The 24,561-nt window shown below is 40.1% G+C and overlaps 1 protein-coding gene across 1 annotated transcript in view; it reads right to left on the bottom strand.

The window, feature by feature from the left end:
• PTPRR (protein tyrosine phosphatase, receptor type R) overlaps positions 1-24,561 on the bottom strand; it is a gene marked incomplete at its 5' end in the record, with an annotated part of 144,098 nt that overhangs the window by 7,676 nt on the left and 111,861 nt on the right. Inside the window, 6 exons of the mRNA XM_009273213.1 lie at positions 683-796; positions 4,764-4,921; positions 6,684-6,794; positions 13,547-13,684; positions 16,073-16,152; positions 23,036-23,120. Of these exons, the coding sequence (XP_009271488.1) occupies positions 683-796; positions 4,764-4,921; positions 6,684-6,794; positions 13,547-13,684; positions 16,073-16,152; positions 23,036-23,120 (686 nt within the window). The remainder of the gene's footprint in view (positions 1-682; positions 797-4,763; positions 4,922-6,683; positions 6,795-13,546; positions 13,685-16,072; positions 16,153-23,035; positions 23,121-24,561) is intronic.

Below are 24,561 nucleotides of genomic sequence, written 5' to 3'. Positions count from 1 at the left end.
GGGGGAAGGCTGGCCGGGAGGGGGGGGCCGCTGCTCGGGGACGGGCTGGGCATCGGTCGGCGGGTGGTGAGCAATTGTACTGTGCATCACTTGCTTTGTGTATTATCATTATTATTATTATTACATTATTATTATTATTTTATTTCAATTATTAAACTGTTTTTATCTCAACCCACGAGTTTTTCTCACTTGTGCTCTTCCAATTCTCTCCCCCATCCCACCGGGGCAGGGGGGAGTGAGCGAGCGGCTGTGTGGTGCTCAGTTGCCGACTGAGGTTAAACCACGACACCAGGCTCAAAGACAATCCCTTGCCCCGTGTCTCTTGTGTCCTAGTGGGATGCTGCAGACAGCAGAAAGCTCCAGGAGGAGAAAAGAGGAGTGACAAGTGCCCAGCAACCACAAGGTTGCCATCTCAGGAGAATTTCATTCAGTGGAGTCTCACCCAGTTTCACCCAGAAAACAATATTCCTTACTCAGGTTCTAAATACAAATGTTAACTTTGAATATTCAGCTAATGCTGTCATAAGAGTTGGCAAAAGTGATGGCAGCCACTTCATGTAAAGCAACATTCAACTGTGAAAAGGTTTTCAGAATCATTACTGAATCATTACTGATCATTTCAGTAATGATTTCAGAATCATTTCAGAATCATTGACTGATTTATGGTTCTTCTGGAACTCACCGATCCACTCGTAGCTGACAGACAATGCTCAACGCATCTACAACTCCCTCTTCCTTCAACTGCTGACAACCAATGGCCGTGGCAATAAAACATCCAGTTCTTCCTATACCAGCACTGCAAAGAAGGCAAAATTTAACAGGGTAATGGAGTTCACAGATCAAAAGAGTTAAGTGGAAAACACTAAATAGATATGAAAACACTAAAAATATGAAACATGGAATTGCTAGAACCCACAGTTCCTGGGTGCATGACTAGCAAGGGTAACTACTCTAGCAAGGTGCATGACTAGCACGGGTGCACCGTTCCAGGAGTCCAGTTGTTGTGGGTAATTTGTGAGGCTTACACATTTCCAGTTTGCACACAAGTGTATGGTAAGAAAAACAATCTCCATTAGCACCACAAAGTCCAAATATTCTCTGGCACAGTCCAAGCAAATGATGGAGATATGCACAGAACAGGGGGAAAAGCCCACCTAAAGGCAAAAGTCAGTAGGGCTTTACGTTTGAAGCCCTCAAAGTATACAGGGGTCCTGCTAACCAACCTCTAACCATGAAGGTAAAAAGCACCTAGAACCACGCTGATGAAGTTAACCACCCCCTCTCCTGTGATTCTGCAGGAGGGAGAAGGATTTGGTGCTGTAACTCTCCAGGTTTTCTTGATGTCTGCTTGGAAACAGCCATTTTGGCATTATTTTTACTCCCTGGGCCTCCAACACTTTTGAGAATCTCTGCCCCGCTCTGTTTCTTGCTTAAGTGATGTGGAATTCAGTGCAGCTCATCCCTGTCACGCTGCACGGCAGGAAAATGTGAGGAAAATAGTTAGAACATGGAGTCAGGGGTCCAGATGTCCGTGCCTGGCTTTATAGTAAATACTTAACCATTTGGTGCCTTGCTTTCTTCATCTCTGCAATGGGTCTGAACGCTACCTGCCTCATAAGAGCTCTGCAAGAGTTATTTAAATTAATGCCAGGAAGAATACGTTGAGTGTCTCAGATGGAAGCTTGATATATCCGAGCGCAAAGTGTTACCAGGAGTATGTCTATTTGCTACAGCTGAAACAAATCACAATCTACTCACCACAGACTGAAAGATAGGAGTGCTTTAGAGACTCAAGAGCCCTCCCATCTGGAAGTGAAAATTTCCAAGAGGACTCAGCAATATTAAATATATGAGGATGTCTAAGCCAACCGTGAGGGGATAATGAGATGTAAAACTGGCAGCATAAGAAAGGATCGAGTGAGATGAAGATCCTGAGTTGACAGCCTGTCTGTCTCCTTGGACATCAATATCTATGGGAGAAATGCATCCAAAAGGAGAACATCACAGTTTATGAAGAGGGATTTGGAGAAAGCAATCTAATGCATACCCCCATTCTCTTCCTCAAATATTTTGAAACCCTTTAAAGCGGGGCTAACAAGTTTAAACAATTCAGATGTAAGTGAAATTGGCTATGATGAAGGGTTCTTTCTTTCCCTTTTTTTGGTGTGGATTAAGTGTTCTTGGACAAGTTCTTAATATGTATTAAACAAAGACTAGGGTTTTCTAATGTATTTTCTTCCTCAGCTCAGGCGTGCTGGTCCTATCTTATTACATAGCTTTATTTCAGACCATGCAAGATAAAAATGACATTGTTCTTCACTTGCCTGACATTTCTTTCCTGGTATATCCAGAAAATATGGAGAGCTACTTACTTTGAAGTATTTTCAAACACCCAAATCTGGTCTCTCTATATATATTTCTATTATATATATTTCTATTTTTCCCCTTTTTTTTAGGAGTTTAACATGTAGTAGCTCATTCGTAATGACTGTGGTCTGTTAAGTGGGAGTGTGGAATATTGGACTGTTATGGTTTCAGGATTAAGAGATGCAGGCAGCATGCTTTTATAGAACATGTTCATGCACTAGCTGATGAGGAAAGAAAAGCAAAAATTTCCAGCAATAACTACAACAGCGTCAAGTTTCTGAGCATGAAAATTTTATCCCTTATTCTCATTTAAGAAACTCTTACAAGTCCTCCAATATGCCAAATTGCTGGTTCTTCTGGGAAGCAGAAAATGGCATTGTGGTCCAGATTCTTGGTCAACTTGGTTTCACTGACTTAATGGGGCTAAATTAGTTTTACATTTGCAGAATATAATCCTGTCTTCTAATTCTTCCTTACTGATTCAATTTAAATAAGAAAACCTTTTCCTTCTATATTTGAAATCTCTCAATTAAAACTTGTAATTGATCCCAAACCACCTAGTTGCCATTAAACCCAAATTTATTTTGATGTACTAACTACACATCCAAAGGACAGATTAAGGAGGTATTTTCCATATTTACCACATGCTTTCGATGAGTGACATGAGAGAGGAAACATATGCCTTTCCAGGGAATGCCACTGTAAAGATTGGTAAGAACTTAAAACTTTCTTCCTTTGGAAATCTGTGTCCTTGGCATGTGTGTAATTAGATCTGCTGATTTTAAGGGCCAAAGCAAAAGTTTAATCTTTTTCCTATTCTTTTACAGAATAGGAACTACTTTGCTAAAAGAAGTAAAGTCCTTCTTATATCGCAAGTCCCGAATGGGCTCGTCACTGATGTGTGTAAGATAGCACCCCATGCTACAAGAAGACACGTACAAAAAACTGAATTACTTTTTTTCCACTTGTGTCCTATTAAAAAACTACTAAAGCATTTCTGCTTCAGATTAAGGATCATTGTTTAAGTGTGCACTGTAATGCTCCTCTGGAAATAACTGAGAATTGTGCAGCTGTATCTGAGGTCCAAGTTTAAAAGTGTGCACAGGCTCTATAAGACCTGGATGACCTCAGCTGCAACTCAGATTAAAAGGGAAGAAGCTATCTGACTAGAAAATGGGGTGTGAGTGAGTTTACCCATTTTGTAGACCATAGTGTAGTGAACGTATAGATAGCTGAGTTGTCACTGAAGAACTATTAATTTTAATCACAACTGAGATGATATCTGGGTCTTTAATCAGGAATAAATTCCTGCTCATGATTACAGACCTTACTGTCATATCACTCACCTCAGAAAGACACCCCATTCTTCTGAAGACCTTCATTACTGAAGATCCTTACTGGAAAAATGGGACTCTCAAAAGCCATCCACAGATTTGTGGATTGTTTAGGGAAACTAAAATTCCTGATAAAAACAGCTGCATAAAATTTGGGAAAGTTCCTTATTCATCACATTCTGGATTTGAAAAATGACGGGTGGTTCAAAGCTGGCTTCCATTTCTCTAAATATCCTAAACATGGAGTTGAAAAGAAGTGGTTCAAGATGAAAAGTTCTGGTTTTGATGTACTTCTAGGAAAAAAAAAAGTACTATCCCAACTGTAAGAGATGTATCATCACAATTATGAGACAAAGCAAGTGAGGAAACACTGATTTTAATTTTTTTTTCTGTTTTGCTTCACCTACTTCTTTCCACCAATATAACAAATCCAGTACTACTTCCTACTACTTAAATTGCAACATGGGGCAATGAATCAATGTAAAGCAATAAAATGGAACTTAATTAGAATGATTAGAAGGACATTCTCTGGTTCATTACAATTTGTGTGAATAACACTGTGCTCTTGAGTACTGAATAACACTTTGCTCTTGAGTATCAAACCAACCGCCTTTGTGAAAATGTTCACAAATTTTAGTACTGATGTGTTTTGGTGTCCAAATTTGTACCTGATGCCTGCTGTTCAAAATTGACTTGCTTTACAACATTCTAGCCAACCAGTCACAGGACATTGCATCTGAGTTAGGTATGTAATTATGCAACAAGACTGAAAAGAAAGCAAATCATGAATAAGAAACAGAAGCAAAATAATTTTTCCAGCTGGTCTTTCAAAAACAGAGTTCATTAGCAGAAATGGAGAACGCTTCAGAAACGATTTGCTAGCAACAAGGGAATTCTCTCCAAAACTCAAATCCTCAAATATGAACAGAAAAAGTCAATTAGCATGAAGAGGATCTGGGCAATTTTATTCTTCCCCAAACACGTTCTTTGTTTAGGAGGAGAACTGTTTGATGTGCTTTGCTGTGGCCTTGCTTTGGGCAGTCATTTAAGATTGCAAATTACCTGCAGTGCACAATGACAGGCCCTCTGCCAGGTGATTGCACCCTGTCCTCTTCTACATCCAGCATGAGCTGCAGCAGAGGCTGAGCACTGTCGGGGGTTTTGTGGTCCGGCCAGGATGTGTACCAGTAGTGTTTCACACTCTGGGACTGACTCCCTTGCTGAAAATAATATGAAGATTTTATATGCACACTTGCGGTGAACAATTCTTTTTATTTCTCTCAATGTTATGGTAAAAAGACAGTAAAAATGTTAAGACAGATTTAACAATTTCTTTTTATTAGACTCGGAGGGTGCAATTGCAGGGAACAAGCGTGCTTCCAGGGACACCGTTGTAAGAAGGGTTTGTGCACCTGAAAACTTACCTGTTTTTCCAGCTATGTAATTCTGCTCTGTCCATCTGACTACTGACTTGCTGACTGTGTTGTCAATTGGGAATTGTCAGAGGTCTGTGTTGGATCAGCAATAAGATCTAGAGAGATTAGCTTGATCTGGGCTTCTGACTCTCTAAATTATTATATATTTCCACTACCTTTTAAGGACATTATCATAAAGGTCTGATACTAAAATTACAAGAGTATCTAAGTTGAAGGTGCAGAAGCACTGCCCTTCTAGATTAATCAAACATCCCAGTTTGTCCAGTTATTCTCTCCAAGAGAGGCTGCTACCACTTACTTCAACAAGCAAACAGGCTAAATATGGGCTAGAGTAATTTGTGTTGGACGATATGACTTCTGCCCACTTCTTACTGCCTGGGCTGGAACGCCAAACAAATTTTCCCAATTCATTATTTATTGTAATGCTCTGTCAGGAGCAGCAGATGATGCAATCCGATAGCACGTTAAGTGTAATACGGGGAGTAACTTAAAAGAGGAGCATCTGCCTTATTTTGCACGGTTAATGTTTAGAATCATAGAATCATAGAATCATAGAATCATTGAGGTTGGAAAAGACCTCTAAGATCATCGAGTCCAACCATCGACCCAACACCACCATGCCCACTAAACCATGTCCTTAAGTGCCTCATCTACACGTCTTTTAAATACCTCCAGGGATGGGGACTCAGCCACTTTCCTGGGCTATTGTATTGTATCACATTGACTTACCATTGCAGCCGTAATGCCTTAACAGAGACAGAATTCAGAATGTGATTCATACGTATGATGTAGCTGAGCGATGAGGTCTCCCCTGAGCCTCCTTTTCTCCAGGCTGAACAACCCCAGTTCCCTCAGCCGCTCCTCATCAGACTTGTTCTCCAGACCCCTCACCAGCCTCGTTGCCCTTCTCTGGACACGCTCCAGCACCTCAACGTCCTTCTTGTAGTGAGGGGCCCAAAACTGAACACAGGATTCGAGCTTGTGCGGCCTCACCAGTGCCGAGTACAGGGGCACGATCACTTCCCTGCTCCTGCTGGCCACACTATTTCTGATACAGGCCAGGATGCCATTGGCCTTCTTGGCTGCCTGGGCACACTGCCGGCTCATATTTAGTCAGAACCACGAAAGCATGAAGCTTTCCTTATACACTCCTTACATTTTTAGCTTCTCAAACGGGCTATCGATGCACTCAGCACACAACATGAGCAGCGTATCTTTTTCAGAATGATGCTATGCTAGTTCTTTCATTAACTAAAATCCCTTTACATCACCTTGGCAATGCTAAAAAGGCCTCAAAGCAAATGTGATTCAAGAGAGTGAAACTTGCACTCTTTTTGAAGCCTTTTTTATTGCCAGAGTGATACAAAGCAGCAATACGGTAAGTGTTCCAGTGCTTTGGTCTCAATCATACCTTGCAGCTGTGAGCTTCACAGCTCAGTTACTCCTCCTGTAAAACTCTATGACCTTAAAAAAAACCACTTTAACTTCATTTAACATTAAAAAAATAAAGCATTAGGAACAATGCTTCTCAGATGCTGATTGTTACCTTTATTGTAAGCTGACGGACAGTATAGTTCTCGCATTCTTGCACACTGTTAACAAGGACTTCAACCTTCCCATAGATTCCTCTTTTTTCTGGCCAATAGAGCACGCATTTCTGGAAAGCAAGCATCAGTGTTGTCAACAAACTGGATCCTGGAGCCATATTCATATCTAATTTTTACACAGAATTTTATTTGTCTGGAAAGTTCAGATGAATTCAACCAAGGTGTTATTCATGTCAGAAGCATTCCTAAATAAGAAATTGCAGGGTTCTTAATGAATAACTTAGCCTGATTTTCAGGGTCTGAGTTTTTCAAATATGGATCGCTATCACTGAACACTTTGAACAGCTGTTTTTATTCTTAAAAGCTCAGTGAAGTTCAGTTAAAGGAATTATTTTCTACATTCAAAATTAAAGATTTTTTTCTAGAACATTCTTTAATTCATAGAATTAAATTTATAAAGTTTACTCTTTCCAAAAGGGATTTCCTTCTGTGCAAGAAATTCAGAATTTGTCCTCTCCTCACAAGACTTTTTATCCTCTTTACTCTCCTGAGCCCTGATACAACAAGGCATGTAAATGTGCCCTTAGATCTTACTGAATTCAATGGGACTTAATGTGCATGTTAAAGTATTTTGCAGAATCTGAGTTGTCTACTATATAACTTACTGGAAATGAATGTTAAAAAAATCCATCAGTCTTGCTAGAGCTACACAGAATTATATACAGTATTCTTAATGAATCAGTAGTGTTATACTATTTCAGCAATGTATCTGACAAGCATCTACTAAAAAGGAGATGAAGAAATATTTACAATATGAAACATTTTATTTTTCCCCTGCAATAGTTTGCTTATTTTCAAGTCAACTGCAACTTCATATTAATTTCCATTAAAGTATCTTTATAGTCGACCTGAAAGCAAACAGTCCTGTTGTATAAATACTTCTCTAAAAATAGATGCTTATTACCTTAAGAGTGTAAGGTGTTTGAAAGCCACATTTTCTGAAATAATGCTGACCAATCTGACTTTTTCATTAAATAACCCCCCCCCCCAACAATTAAAGAAAACCTTCTTTTTAATATCCAATGCACAGGTAAAAAAACACCGAGATAACAGACAGTTCTACAATAATAGGAATCCCAGAAAGAACTTGTTTGTATTTCCTCACAAACTCTTCCTGAAGAAACTGCTATATATTTAGACAGTAGCCTACATTACGCACCAAAATGAAACAATCCCTTTAATATAACTAATTGCCATAAAGCATAACTCCCAGTAAATCCTGCCAAAAATGAACCAGAAAAAAATATCAGTGAAATGCAAGGCTTTACCACCAAGCGTGATCTTTAAGCTGCTACTCTACTTGATAACCCAATAGCTGATTGAACTGAATCATCTCTGTTGTATAAATACTTTTCTAAAAAGAGATGCTCATTACCTTAATAGCATAAGGTGTGTGAAAGCCACATTTTCTGAAATAATGCTGGCCAATCTGACTGGTTTCGTTCAAATGCTGTCTTTTGCAGAATTACTCGAACATCCTAAATTTGCTGTCTCCCCGAAGACATCAAGAATGGCAATAAAATACTCAGAAATTGGTATGAAAAAAAGTGTTCACAAGTTCCACAGTCCCCCCATGTGACACATATAGCTACTATCATCTGCCAGATCTGCAATTCATGCCCCTCCCTGGGAGTGTAGTTTTCAGTGCTAATGGGAAAAAGAGAAGTCTAAATACACAATTGTACCCTGACAATCAACAATAGTTGAGTCAACCCCTGAGACTTCTTGATAAATGGGAGCATGCGACGCTCACTACAAAGCCTTCAGGCACTCCAGAAGAGTGTTTTTCTTGACTCTTTCCCAGAAGTGGAATTGGCAGCTTGCACTGGGTGGACAATGAAATGGGGCTGTTCATTATAATAACTTTCATTTAACAGTCCGTCTACATTTAGTGAGATACAATGGATTATTTTTAACACAGTCTCCGTGCATCTTTTTAAAATACTGTTTGTTACTGCTTTAAAAAATAGCCTTGAAAATAGAGCTGGGATCAGCTGGTTCAGGCACTTCTTAGAAGACAGCTATTTGGGGGAATTAGCATGTTTTTGAAAGTTAATTGCAATAAAGGGATAAAGATGAAAATGGGAGCGATAAACATATCAGACATACAAAAAAAATGTAGAAAATCCCAGGAGAACCAGCAAAAAAGAGTAAATTGCCTCAAGCTATTGCTTGAACCTTAGAGAAAATTCCACTGGTCTCAGGTAGGTCTATTTTAAACCTGTTCAGAAGCCAAACACAATGGTTAAGAAGGGTGCTCTCTAGCCTCATGTCTGTAATCAGTAAAAGCTTATCGCCTACAGTATATATCAGAAAAAAGGAAGAATTCACTTGTTCTTGTCATCACGTAGTCCTCCACCTTCACTCTGTGCTGGTCCTGATTCTGTTCCTTGCTGTTCTTTCAGGCCGCATAGTTTCCCTTCCAGCATATTCATCTATTACAGCACTTTCTAAATAGGTCACATATTTCGTGAGCTTGGGGTTGAACGTACAATCCTCTGTGTAGTCAGCAAACATAACAGCTATGAGCAGGATTTTTTAAAAGACGCTTAAGCTCAAAAAAAAAAAAATCCTAACCAACTTGCATGGCAGCCAAAAGCCTGGGAATCTTCTTACTTTCACATGGAAAATCTCATCTTCCTGCCATCCCACCCCCCTCGGATTCATTTCCATTGGATAGTTTACGCTAATAAATGATTATTTATTTCTGATCTGGTGCCTGAACTTTTTTTTTTAAAAAAACCACACCAACATTCCCTGACCCGAACAGGAAGTTTATACAAGAAACAGTATCTCGCATGACCTTTAATTGATTTCATCCTTTGTCCTTCCCCCTGTGACAGGGCTGCAGGCTTAGGCTCCCTCCATCCCCTGTCCTGTCTTCTTGCGTGCCCCATCCCATGCCCGCCGGGGGCTAGGCTTCATGGGACCGCTCCTGAGGTGGATCTCCATAACTGAGTAGGATGTGGTCGTGCCTCGGACTGGGGCTGGCACCTGCTATTTGCTGCGGTCGGTCTGTGCTCAGGAGCACAGGCCTTTTTGACTTGCCAGAAGTGCTCCTATTGCAGCCTGGTCCCCCAGTTCTGCTGAATGGAGGAAGGCTCTCTCAGCTGATGTGTTATTTACCTGCTTTACTTTCCCTGGATTTGGACCCTGAACAAAATTAGTTTAACGATTCTCAAATATTTGTGAAGGCGCTTTACTTCAGCTCCACTTCTTGTTTCTTTTTCCATATAGCTATGCCAACAAATTTACGCATTAAATGTCCCAATAACCAGGCCAACACACACCAGTAATGAATAATTACAACAAAGCTTCAATTCCAGAATCACTTTTTACTCCTGCCCTCTATTTACTGTCACTACTAATTCAAGCATGAGAGGTATACTTTCAGAAAGCTTGCAGGATTTGCCTTCATATACTAAAATCCGCAAAGTTAGGACCAAATCTTCTTAAGTTTTTCCAAAACCTAAGACATATCTATGGTGCCAATACTCAACTTAACTAATAAGTAATCTTCAAAGAGGCTTATGTGAATTCTGTAAAAGGTAGGATTTCTGAATTCCAAAATCTACTTTGCTATGCGTAGATAAGCGTGCTATAGACCAACTGAGGGAAAAAATGTTACATGAAAAATAATATGAGCTTTAAACAGTGAGTTAACAAGATTGTCCTAGATAATTACTGACAAGATTTGCATTATCTGAGTTGAATAAATACATATTGTTTAATGCATCTGTCAGTACTAGTCCTTTCTTCTTGCAGAATGCTGCACAGTATTCTTTATTTATGCTTCCCAAAATATGTTTCCTGGTTAACAGGTCATGTTGCTAGTAAGTTTTGAAAGCAAACTAAATGTGTATTATCTATGGAGTACATAGCATAACTACGAAAAACAGCTGATACAACAGAAGTCTATAAACTTCTCTATAAAATTATGTGGAAGTCTATAAAATTCTTACGCTCCACATATTTGTCTAATTTCCATTGCTCAGTTGTCTTGACTAAACTCAGTAATATATGAAGTTTATACGTGCCTCGTGGATAAAGCTTTGTAAGATTGTGTCCTAAAATATTACTACAGAATTAGAGATGGTCACCTTCAGTGGGTGATTTATCTCATTCTCTTAGAGTGGGATGGATCACCCTCTGGAGGTGACTACTGCTCTTCAGTGACCAGGGAGGGTACCCAGATCACTAGATGAGATGTGTTTTTCCTCATATTATCCCTAAAATTACAACCTAGAATTCCAAGTTTCTCATTATTTATTCAGGCAGAAGCTCCTTTGCTGTGGACTCTCCTTGCACAGGTAGATATCCAGTCTGTTCAGACATTGTGTAGTTTTGAGGACAGGTTTTACAGATTCTGCTTAAAATACTCACAACACCCATAGTTCCTTCAGCATCATTCTTGCTTACAAATCAATCTCCTTTTTTTTATCAGACTTCAAGATGAAAAAGAAGGAAAATCTAATCATATAATGCTCCACGTTTTTTTTCATAAAGGTGAAATGAGTATTTTGCTCAGCATTCTACTTTCATAGTTACCACAGTGAGTGGTAACCATTTTTTCATCTCATGGAAGGAAGTAACTCTATAGAAACCTCTGTTTATCATAATTTCACACAATTCCCATTGTTATTTCAAATTCATCACATCAGTATATTGAACTAGGACACTAATGTCCCAAAAAATTTTACCTATGCTAAATAAATGAATTTATTGTTGAGATTAAGGTTTTTCACGTGTCTCTCATTTGAGAGCTCCCTCATTATACATTACTTTATACATTATAGTACATTATAGCTCAAATGGAGACTGACTGATGTTATACCAACCGAGGAATGGGGCCTATACCTGAGAGTCAGGTAGAGGGGCTTATTTGTGCAGGGGTGGACGTGGATGAGTGGATGAATATGCTTTGAAATATGAAGGTATTTGTATGTGTGTATACTGCAGATATACCTCTCTGAAAATGATGGAAATAAAGCAGACCACAGAGAAGAAAAAATACCAAGTGCTATTATGCTAAATAACATCTGCTCTTGCCTTCTCTACAGAGAGCAAATACTTTAACAGTGAAGTTAATACGCTGAGCATAGCCACTAGCTAAGCTGTTTTCTTTTCAATAGCAAGCAAGGTTTCAGGAGGAAGCCGCTAACGGTGGGAGAGTTCCTAAGGTTTCTAGACAGGGCAGGACAGCTTGTGCAAACACAGCCTCTCTATATAGCCTGGGAACGATTTGAGATTCCCCACCCTTTCTATTAGGAGGAAATTACCACTGCCAGGCCACAACAATGCGGATAAACACCAGTGCCTAGAGCCTGCGTAACTCAGGTAAACACAGGGCTTCCTGACACGATGGAAACCACTGGGCACTTCTTTCAAGTCATTCTTCTTACACAGTGTCAGATCTGAGTGTTTAAACAGTCAGCATTTCCTCAGTGAAATACTTATTCTTTTGGCCAATTAGGCTGGGGTAAGTTTTCTACGTTTGCAGGAGTAATTTGTTTAATGTAGGCTTCTGGACACTTGTTTGAACAGTCTAGTGCAAAATGGCACCTGGTTTGGAAATACGTCTTGGGATATTTTACATAACCTACTTTTTACATACAGCTTTCTTAAAATCCACTGGATTTTAAGTTCATGTTAGAAGCCCAAACTCACGGTGACAAAGAGCCAAGCAGCGGTCAAGGGCAGAAGAAAGAGGAGTATGTCTACTGAGTCCACCTTTAAATGGAACAGTGAGTTTGAGCCCTGGGAATGCACTCAGGTTCTTGGTCCCTTGATCACTCAGACTGGGAATTTTGCCTGAATAAACTCTGTTTCTCTATCATCACATGCATCTGAGTTTAAAGAGCAGGGGTGTGCGTGAAGCAGGGGCAATATGGCCCTGGTTCTTACCTGGCAAGGTGCTGAGACTTGGTTGAGGCACCTACCTGGAGTTGGGAATTGCTACCAAGTCTAGCAGTTTGGACTCAAGAAAAAAGTCAAACTCCTTTATGTCTGTCTCTCTTTTGTCCACAAGCCCTGTAAACCACTTCTTTAACATTCGATCTTCCAGAACAGAGCTTTGTGTTGGCCCTCTGCATGGGAGAGTGATTTTCGTTCCTAATGTCTGGCAGTCACAAATATGGACTCTGGCACTATCAAGGAAAGCTTGGCAACAATTTACATGAATACTAAATAAAGCTATTAAAGATGTAGTTGGGAATCGATCCAAAAGTCACAGAATGTATAACAGGCAGTTAGATGACCATTAGCAATTAAAATGCAATTGTCATCTCTACTTGGTACTACGGTAAAGAGCCATGTATTTCCATTCTGGCTAAGTCCCTCCATGGTATTGGCATTTGGGAGCCCAAACTGTATTTCTGGGATGGTCCAGAAGATTTGTAGTATCTAGAATGGATTCAAAACCTGCCATTATAGCAAAGTGCAAACTTCAACCATGTCAGGAAACCTCTAATCATAACACTAACCATTTATTCTTTATATACCAGAAAGTAACAAGAAGTGCAGAGGTGACCAACAGATAAATGAGGTGTTTCTTAAAAAACTATGAACCCAACAGCACAGATCTAGAAAACGGAATTCCGTTTTGTCTTTTTTTAATACACCTCTTACGATTGCTATGCAATTGCAGTTGGTATATTTGGCTACCCCAACATTACTTTTCACATTGCCCATTACCAGAGTATTTAAGAGCCAGTTATCTGCTAGCTTCCTTCCATATCTGCTAAGGTTCTTTCTATAGTACGCAGCCATAGGAATAATTTCTCAGTTTGGCTAGTTGTCATACCTCATTTTTTTCTTTCAGCTTTGTGATCATAACAATGACAGGGCTGTCTTCTTGCCAAACCATCTGCCAGAAATCATTCACGGTATTAATCATGGGTCCCTGAGTTGCAATGAAAGCCTTCTCTTTACCTCCATATCCCTGGTTTAGAAACAGACACAAAAGCATTTACTTCAAATTCATGTGGTCGACCAAAATTGCAGGTGAATGTTCTAAAAGAGCAGAAAAATGAATCTGGAATTAAAAAAAAAAAGTTACTTGAACTGAAAGCAGTTATGCCTAACAGTAGAGCAGATCAGAAATTTTTCAGTAGAACAGTTTTTCCTCTGTAAACTACTGATTCGATGGAGTGAAATGGTCCTGAGAATACACCAATCCCTCTCAAATTTCCCTGCTTATTTGGCTTCTTCTAGCTTACTCTGTTCTCCAAGTTGTTGGGGCTTTCCATCATCTGGTGGTACTTTAATCCATGATTTATATTGCTGCAGTGTTTTCAAGATAGTTTACAGTCAACAAGCCACGGAAAAAAAATGAGAACTATAAAACTGGTTTCTATGAAGATTCATGACAGGAAAAAAGATTTAAAATACATGAATGCTTGTGGAGTCAAAGACTCTGCTATGCATCTTTGCTGAGGAAGAAGCACCTTTATGAGACCTTATAGGAGGGACAGCATATCAGTATAGGGAGTCCCGAGACACACAATTGTATAGGAGGTCACAGAAAGGTCAGGCAAACAGTGGGGAAGCAGAGGAAAGGGAAAGGCAAGAAGAAATGGGAAAAACAAGAGATTGCCTTCTTATTTTGCGGGTGAGAATGAGAACTTGTGAGTTTGTGCAGTGACAGGGTGCCCAACAGTAATGCAGATCAGGAGAGCCTGGCAATGTCTGAAGGGGATGAGTGAATGGAGAATGGCTGGAGGTGGTGCGGGAGCCTCTAGCCATGGGTCTTCCTTTTGGGTGCCTTTCTCCCTGACAGCTGTTATTCATTGCATGAGCCAATGGGATAGATCCTCAGCTGGTATAAACAGTCCTCCTTCTGCTCACCAATCTGCCTGAACATATTTTGTCCAAGACAGGTCTGTCAGGATCCCAGCAAGCCTAATGATATTGCATACCTGGATGTGAAATTTAATTTCATTGCTGGGTTGTATTTTTTCTGCAGTTGCTGGCAGTTCAACCAGTGTTAGCAGCAGGAGAAATCACCATATGTTGGCCTGAAGGGTGGTGGCATGGGGAAAAGGGAGACCTCAGAGGACTCAAAACATGGCCTGGCTGATGGAAGAGTTGCTCTCCAAAGAGAACCGCTCTGCTTAGTTACATGAGGATGACTTTCATACAAACACTGAAAGTACGGGATGTAAAGTGAGGCAGGGCAAGGGCATGGGGGATGTGTACATATATATTCATGAACTGTTATTTAAATAAGCACCATCATTGTAGAGCTCTGGGGCCAAGTTCAGTTGCACTATTACATTTATTCCAGCTGAGGATCTGGTACATAACTCTAATCCAAATGTTAATTTTGCAGGTAGAGGACTGTACTCCTAAAACATGACTGAAGTAGTTTCTTAGTAGTCTATTCAGCATATGCTGTGCCATGAGTTCAAGGAGGCTCCGTGTGTGTGTCATTGAGGATTACAACATAGCTGACACTTAGAAATAATGCTTTCCAACAGGGTTGATGATGGTAAAGTCTTTGTATCACGGAACCATTCAATATAGGGAGTAAAATGTGAACGAGTGTGTGTGCTGGTGCACATGTGTATATTTAACACATCTGTTTATGCTCCTTTTCACAAACTTGTTACAGTATTTATTTAATTACGTAACTGATGATTTCAGGACTATCAATTGATATAGTTATGCATGAAAAAAACCCATCACCACTGAACTTGTTTGTTCATGATGTAATGAGCAACCATACAGCTTATATTGCTGTTGAGTGTGTGCTGGTGCACATGTGTATATTTAACACATCTGTTTATGCTCCTTTTCACAAACTTGTTACAGTATTTATTTAATTACGTAACTGATGATTTCAGGACTATCAATTGATATAGTTATGCATGAAAAAAACCCATCACCACTGAACTTGTTTGTTCATGATGTAATGAGCAACCATACAGCTTATATTGCTGTTGACTCTGATCTTCTCTTTACCATAATACCAGTATCTCTGTCACTGTTAAAAGGTAACCCTCTTTTCCTTACTATAAGGCAGTAGGACAATATTAAACGGTAAATACTGAAGTAAACAAATGATAATGCATGTGTTTCTTAATGTTTTTATAAACTATTTGATAAATTATTTTCTTACTGCAACCATTTTAGTACATTCATGGCTATGGGGTCTTTGTTACAAACAGCTCATGAAACTATTTCTATCACACCAATATAGACAAAAAGATTAGGAATTATCAATGAAGATGGGTAGGAATAAAATGAGTAGCACCTTGGCAAAATCAGCTATTCACGTAGAAGATCAAATATTGTCTCAAAAGCACATGAAGAGTGTACATTTACTTACCCTAATGTAGTTAGCATTTATGTAGGTACTCAAGGAGTCAGATGGATTTTTTGGTTTCAAATACACTCTGCTTAGAGGATCTAAGAGCACAAGGAAGATGGAAATTGAAAAGAAAACCCATAATTAGAAGATTTCTATAGAGAATCAAAGACTTGTTGAAGAAAATAATCTACTGTCATTCGGGATTGTCAAGCACTAAAGCATTATGCATCAAATTCTTTCCTCTGCAAAGGATCATCATGTGTAACTAAGGTACACCTATACTGCACAATGCTGGGCTGTGTATCAGCAAGTATCTCAGCAAGCTGTGGGCTTTGAAGCAACACTATCAGGTCCAGGCAATGTTCAGCCTGCGTTGAGTATAAAGCTGACCTGCCTAGACGAAACCTGTGTCATACCATTGTACAATGCTATATAATAACACCAAGTCCTTTGGATTCAACTTTGATGTCTTTGAAGCTGTACTGTTCCAATGACTACAGCTGGATTTAAATTAAGAAAAGCTCCCTCTGTCTGGGATAAAATCAGCTATGTGTTTTTATACCAATTTAAGTTCGCTGTAAGGGGCTGGACTAGGTAATCCATATCCTCCCATCAGTCCTGTGTTCTCATCTGATGCAATTTGTGACCATTCATGTGTGCTAGACTGGAGACACAATGCCAAAATACAGAAACATTTTCCTCCACGCTCTTCTTTCCTTCACAGTCTTGGATGATCTAGAACGGAGTGGGGGCCAGTTCTGTTGAGTATAGAACTGGGGGTTGCTAAATCCCTCCTGCAAAGGAAGTTTTTGCTTGCTCATTTGTGATGATGTGATCCCCCATGTATTACCCTTTTGGAACTAAAGCCAGTAAATTCTCAGTTACACAGCGTAACGGAAAGGGATATGGAGAAGGGGAGCGAGGTGCCTATGTTGTGGCTGTCTAGGGGCACACTTTGACTTTCTTCACACCTTTTCTGAAAAAATATTCTACTGTTAACAAAATGATATGGAAATATTTCTGTACTGAAAAAAAAAATCTTTTCTTCTGGCAATTTGCTTAAAGAATTAATTAGAATCAGCAGCTTTTTAACTGTATACAGACACCTGTTGGTTTGGAAATAGTCTCTGGATAGCTGCTTTGCTGAGTGCAATCTAGGCATTGTGTTCAAAGATACATATGTGGATGCTGAACTGGAGAGTGGTAAGAAAACACTATTTATTACATGGCCCTGCTGTTTACATAAGAAATATATAATTGATGTACATATGCTGTAGCAAAAACTGGTATTTTCAGAGTTGTTTTTGGATTTCTTTTGTGACTTTTCATCCTGTTGCTAAGAACAAGATAAAACCTTTGCAAATCAAAGGAAGAGGAGGGATGATCCCAAACACACTTCATGTCCTCTTCCCATTGCAGGTCACAGGAGCATCTTGGACAGGAGTGGAGCCTTTGCAGGACCCAGGCTGGTGGTTTGGAAGTACGTTTCTTAAAATGTGCAAATGAATGCATGACTTCTAGTTCAAAGTCTGTGCGTGGAAGTCTTGTCCTCTGTTTTAATAGCACAACATGAACCCTAGTTAGCTTGTGTTAAAATCTCTTTGTACTAGCTTTCCCAACTTTTTCACTTAGAGCTTTTTTTCCCCTTAACAATATGAGGACAGGAAACCTCTCATTCCTTTTCAGCACAGAGTGATTATTAGCCATTTCCACAAATGCCTCAGGCTACGTGGCCTTGAAAAAACACCCGCTTCCTCTAGTTCACACAATGCCTCTGATTCTGGTGTAGCTTGACCCCTACCTTAAAAAACCTCTTCCAAGCAGACTCAACATCCAGTTTAATTACCATGTCTTGAGATAAATCCCTCTGTTACTAAGGAGCAGCTAAATCAGTTTCACAATTTCTGAGACCTCCTTCCAACTCCAATCAACGAAACAAACACTGCTTCCAAATGGGAAACTTTTATAAATTAACAGTCCTGACCGGTTATGAAATAGGTAAGTGCTGTAAACTCAGCTCTGAAATGAGGAAAACCTGAGCATCGCTAAAGATCCAGAGCCACTAAGCAATCATCAGACACAAATGGAAGTAATTAGCTTCCTCCTGAATGACAAATACCTTGGAGGTAATAATCTTTTCCTCAAGGATGGCAAAGTCTGAGAGTCTGAAGCTACAGCAGAAAGACACAGATGGTGGCTGCAAGGCTGAATTCATCAATGTTTGTAAAGCATCTTGAAACGCAGCAGAGCTGTTAAGCACTTATAATTACTAATAAAAAATGTCTCCTACAATTTTGACTGAAGCAAAATTACTGCTGTTTTCTTCCATGTAACTAGGAAGTCTGGAATAGCTCTCCCATTAGAGTAGAAGAAGCTTCCTCCAACTCCATCTTTAAGAAATTAATATTGGCCTGAATTTGCCAGGCTGGAGGAATAGGAGGGTGTTAAAGGGGCTGTAGCTTGCCCCCATGAGACTGCCCGGTGCAGGGAACAGGCTGGGCTATATGGTAGCACTGCTTGGACAGTCTCCCCCACTGCCATCGATACTGGAGGTTCATCCACTCCATGAACACCACTTTGTCATGAAGACCCAGGGCTCTGTCCCATTGCAAAGGCTGTATTCGTTGCACGGGGGTATGATGTGCTGTGGTCGTTTTTTCTTCTTCCATTTCGACTGCTACTATGTTCCGAGTTCTTTAGGGCATGAGTATGTTCGCTTTTGTAGCATTTCCACGGTACGTCATTTGTTACTCCTAGTCCAGTCCTAGTTGCCTTACCAACAGTAGGACTGAAATACTGTGAGAAGGGCTGTCCTTAAGGTATTTCTGTTTTGTGAGCAGGAAAGGAAGGCGAAAATTTTGTGAGGCAGACTGCTCTTACACTTGCAGCCCAAAAGATCATAAATCTTTCAGATATTGAAACATTTTGAAATTCATCCACCTCCATTTTGCCTGGTTTTGCTTGCAGTCTATAAATGAATTATGGATACTGATATTATTTGGTAAACATTGTAACACAGAACGTGGAAGAATCATACCAGACTGCATTCCCAATCTCTGCCAGGTGGGGAATAGGCTATTAGACTTGCAAATAATACAACTGCCTCAAAACACCTCATGTATAAAACACCTGTAAACTATGCGTCATTTTTTAATCTCATCTGAATCGTTTCCTGGCACTTCCAATATAATCCAGGATTTCTCAATGGAAAACTTAACAGATTTTTCATGGTGAGTACTTCTGCATTTTAAAACATGCTTCAGCATTACAAAATAAAGTTTCATTCATGCAAAGGGAATCTTTCTTATTTACTAAAAATAAGATCTGCCTAATATCCATTTACATTTTTAACTATGCAGTCTAACATAGATCAATTATTACAGTACTGGCTATTACAAATATTATAGATGTTATGATACTGGTGACCACAACTAGGACACATTTTGTTGACTCACATGGATATACAAAAATGCTTTGATGAACCCATGTTGAATTCTGCTAAGATTAAACAGTTTTTCTCCTTCTGCTTTGTAAATATGATCTTTTTCTTTAGTCTTTGAAAGCCTACTGGCTAATAGTACTGGTGATCCTATTACCTTTGTTAGGGAGCAGGACTGGAGCGAATATGACCATTCATAGTCAGGACTGTAGTGCAAGGGAGCTTGAAAATTCTCAACATCAAGAGAACAGTTTTCCAGCATCTGTCTATAAGCTTGCATAATAAAGTGCTTTGTCCATATGATTTAGATTTAACTTTCCCCTTGTCTTCAGCTGGAGTGCCAGAGCCAGTTTTAGCACAAGCACTTCAAGCAACAGCTTGTGGATTTGTGGGTCTGACCCGCCAAGTGCTTTCTACCTTCATGTTACTGTGAATCTGCTGTTCTGCCACGAGTGTTTTCATGTAGGCTATTACCCTGAGGGCACTCTTCGGAAAGGGGTAAGGAATGACATCCAGGTACCTTGGATGTGTTGCACACACAAAGATACCCACAGAATAAGGTAATAAGTGTTAAGCCACTTGCTCCTTCGTAAGAAAGAGCCCACGCATGCTCTGAAGCACCACGGGAATTCTGCTTCTGATTTGAGGTGGGAAAGTGAGATAGGAAGGGGAAAAGACATGGGGCTTTGAAGCTGAGGTGCTACTGCGGCGACATGTAGCGGGGGCTGCAGAAGGCAAGCAGGCAAAGGTGAAGACGTGGAGTAAGAGGATGAGGAGGGAGCAGTGGGGCTGGTGTTCTGCCACAAGGATGTGACTGTGGTGAGAGACTGGGAAATCTGTGTGCAGGATTGGGAACCTGCTCAGAGGGAGTGAGAAATGCTGTAGGTGGATGGCAGAGGGAATGCAGCTGAAGATACGGAGTGGGGTTTAACAGGACCAGTGGGTGGGGTCGCAGTCAGGAGGAAGGATGGAGAAACAGTGATTTTAAGGAACTTGCCTCTGATCCCACACTGTTCCCTCATTAGTTGTATTAGCATATTATTATAAAGCAAATAACACTTAGAAAACTTAAAGAGGCATCCTAGTGTTTGCATAAGAGTGTTGGCTATGTTATGCTGCAAGTGAAACATCTTTCATAGAAATGTAACATTTCCTGCACTTTATAGTTTTCCATATAGAATAATTTTCATTAGGCATTCATTTTATTTCACACGAGTGTGTCTGGCTCGGTAGTATCTATTAACATGAACCTGCCCTCATGTACCCTGTCACAGAATTATCTCTTAGAAAACGAGAACATCTTCCACAGCGCAGAGGGTGGAGCTGGCAGGACTGGACATTTTTAGGAGATAATCCATCAGCTCAAACGTCACTTGTCACCACTGGTGCTCCGATTCAGGAGACACACCTAGTGCTGGGAATGGAAAAGCTGATGTGGGCATACGGAGCAGTGGGTTGATATCATCGGAGCAGGAAACCAGGAAGGCTGTTCTATTTAATCACTCAAATCGTTTCCAAACCCTCTTGTTTATGGGTGTGGGGTGTGCGAGTATTTATTATGAGCATGTGCCTCAATCCTCAAAATATCTTCTTTGAAACAGCCTGGTGCTAACACACAACAGGCCTTTTGATTTCTGTCAAGGATGGTTACAAAGTGCCTGTCAGTGAGTAGCTGTGGTGCACACCGGTAGCGTGCTTGGACTGGAAATGCGCCGAGGAGTTAACAGCACATCCCGGCTAACTGGGGGTGAAAACACAAAGGCATGCTGGTTCTCAAAGCTCGTCAGCATCAACTACGGCCCAGTTGTCGTGTCCCGATTCAAAACACATGCTGCAGTGAAACAGGACTCATTGCATTTGCAAGGCGTTGCTTGGAGAACCTGAAGGAGAACCTGTCTGTGGCTGGGGCAGCTCGGGCGCGAGATGCTATGGGAAGGGAAAAATCCTTCCAAAAATCCTGCCCATCAGGCGGAGGGAGGCTTGGCGATATCCTGGCTCCACTGCAGCTGATGGCAAAACTCCTGCTGTCGTCAAAGGGGTCAGGATTTCACTCTCTGTGTACATCCTGTTGACACTGGGCCAGACTCTAAGGGACGCTGAATTTTCTGATTGCTTGGTACATAACTCGCATTCAGTTGCTTTACTTAATTCCCTTCAACATTCCTCCATTGCACTCAGCTGCACACAGCTCTTGGTTGCAATAGATGAACTAACCTTGAAGTCAATGGGAATTTTACTGGGGGCTGAAGGGAAGCGAGGTCTCCACACAATGAGTTTCTTTCCCAGCTACGTATCACATTGCTGAGACTAATCTAGCGGCTGAAGGCCATCAGTTTTCATTAATTTGACTGCAAGGCTTTTGTATGATGTGAACAAATTACAGTGCTTTCAGGCTTGCTGAGAGAAATCTTGCCATTTAAAGTGTGTAAATTTGCATGACTAGTATATAACATAGGCCTACAAGGACATTATAGAGATGATTAGAAAACAAATTTCTAGTTGATAGCATATGCTGTCATTTTAAAAGTATTCTTCATTCCAAACCTAAGCAAAGGGATGTGTTTACATTTTTCTGTGGGAGTGTCCCCCAACATTTTGAATCACTGAACTTTTTCACTTTGGTGATGTCAAAATATTATAAAAACACAACTATTCATGTCTATATTTAGTGCGATGTTAAAACTTCAGCAACCTATTTTGAAACTGATCACAAACCAAAATGATTAATAAAGGAGAAATGGAATATCTCATTATCCCTCAACAAATGTTATGAAAATAGTTGCATATCAGAGAAACGTGTATTTTGAAGGAAAACTATTCCACTGAAAAGTTTTCAATCACCTCCAGTTATAACAAAGCAATTGTTACTTCATCAGAAATAATTTGGGCCAATGAAAATAGAGAAGCATTATAGCAAAGCGGTAACAAATTTACAGCAACAATGAGGCAGCACTGTGTGAGAGTGGTCTTCTTACCAATGTAAACAGATTTCCATAAAGCCATGGGGCGCATGGAGAAGAAAAACCACACCAGAGGACTTACAAAGATGGAAGTCCACTACAAGAAAGGATAGGATGCACTTGCTTCTTTTAGTCTGGGCCACTTAACGTTGGACAGGATGCCAAGTAGCTTGACCCAACCAGAGGGAATTCAGTGACTGCAAGGCAGTGTGGGCTGTGATGGAGGCAACAGTCTTGGTCCTCTCACCCTCCAGATCAGGGGAGCTACTGTGAGGCACAGCAGACCTCTCTGTAGCCATCTGCCTGACCTGTCCTCCAGAGAAAACCAGCATGCACCTAGGCTGCATTTCAGTGTGTGGTTGGGATGCCACCGAAGTGTGTACCTACTAAGGCATCCAGTGAGAGTTCTGCATTTGCCAGTCCTACGGCACTGGGCTTTTGTTGTCTTTCTACGTAGACTATAAATATGTTTATGAATAGGTACACAGCTATCAAAGATAAAGACAGCTAGATTTTCACAACAATATGTTCTCAAAGCAGAACTAAATGTCATAGTAGGAAACCATGGGCTAACTCACTTACTTGGCAAAATTGTTTTATAGCGGTTTTTAGTTCCATGACTCGGGATGTCAATTTCTTTGGGATCCACAAAATTCATTGGTATTTCCTATAAAAAATAAATTAAATCAGATTGGTGTTTCCAAAGGAGCCATGCAGGAAATTATCGCCAGAAGGCCATCTGCTGTTACACAACTGTCTTTTGACATCAAAGTTATTAAGAAAAAAACTGGTTCCCACCTCAAGTCTGTCAACACCCTTCCTTTAATAAACACAAGGAGTTGCATATCGAAAGGGTGACTTCCAAAGAACACTTCTGATGAATTATTAAAAGCAAAGTCTTGACAGGATTAGGAGAGAGGTTAAAATACACAATAGTTCTAGAAAAGTGGAGTTGAAAAGTGCAGTACAGTAGCAGAAAAGTGCAACATTTTACATAATGGGGGGAGGAACTTTCAAAATAATTAAATATTAATATACGGCAAACATTTTTTTTTAATTTTGTGCAAAGCCCTTAACAATGTCAGTCAAAGGCTTTACTTGCTTTTTATAGAAACTACTAGAATGAAGTGCCTTAGTCTTTTGCATTCAGGGACTCAAAAGTGTAATAAAAATCTGAAGCTATTTCTCTTGATTCTTGTTTTGATCTTTTAGTGACTGACCTGCGCTGTCTTCTTTAAATATGCAGATGTGCAAGTAACTAATGTGACAGTTTGCTTGAAGTTCCAAAAATATACAAATGATAAACTCCTGATTAACTGAAAATTACTGTTTTTCAAATTGTTTGTCAGCATGAAAAGTAAAAATCTTCCCATTTTTCATTGAACAAAATGTTTCACTTGGTGTAAGGGGGAAGAAGAATAATTTTAATTTTGAGGTCCTGAGACATTGTTAGTGTTCTTACGACTGAATAAAAACAACCATTTGAAACATCTAAGTTTTTTTTTTTTTCCTGACCGTGGGGGATGTTTTACCAACCAAAATAATCTGGCAAAATCACATTTAAAAAATGCTTCAGGTGACTCAGTTCTTCATTTTTCACTGAATTTTTTTGGCCACAACTATTTAAATTATCTTAGGGTAAGCTGGAATTTGATCTTCAGTAAATTAATACTTCTACTTAAAAGCACACTCATTACTAGAGACTTGAAAACTTCATTGCTAGCCTGGGACATTTATCCAAAGAGACAGCAGCATATTAAATAATTGCCTCTTACAGACACATAGGAACATGAGGAGGCAGAAAAGGTATGTTCCTGCCCTATTCAGTGCAAACCTCCTTTGACTTGCACCACTGGAAAATTTACTTAAGGATTTTCCTCCAAAATCAACCGGTTTCTAACTCCACAGGCGCACGCCTGCCCAGGGCTTCGGCATGGATGAGACGCATGGCCACTGCCCGTCGGACTCAAGCTCTGGTCCTGCTCAGCATGACTGGCTGCTGCGGGCTTTTGTGAGAGGAATAGGGACGAGACCCTTAACAGCTTGCCAAGGATGAGTCCAACAGCAGTTCTTTACATGGATTCACCAAGCAGGGGAAGCTATCCTCT

The sequence above is a fragment of the Aptenodytes forsteri genome, unplaced genomic scaffold (assembly GCF_000699145.1).
Source record: "Aptenodytes forsteri isolate BGI_AS27 unplaced genomic scaffold, ASM69914v1 Scaffold366, whole genome shotgun sequence".
Lineage (NCBI taxonomy): Eukaryota > Metazoa > Chordata > Aves > Sphenisciformes > Spheniscidae > Aptenodytes > Aptenodytes forsteri.
This window is presented reverse-complemented; position numbering and strand designations above follow the sequence as displayed.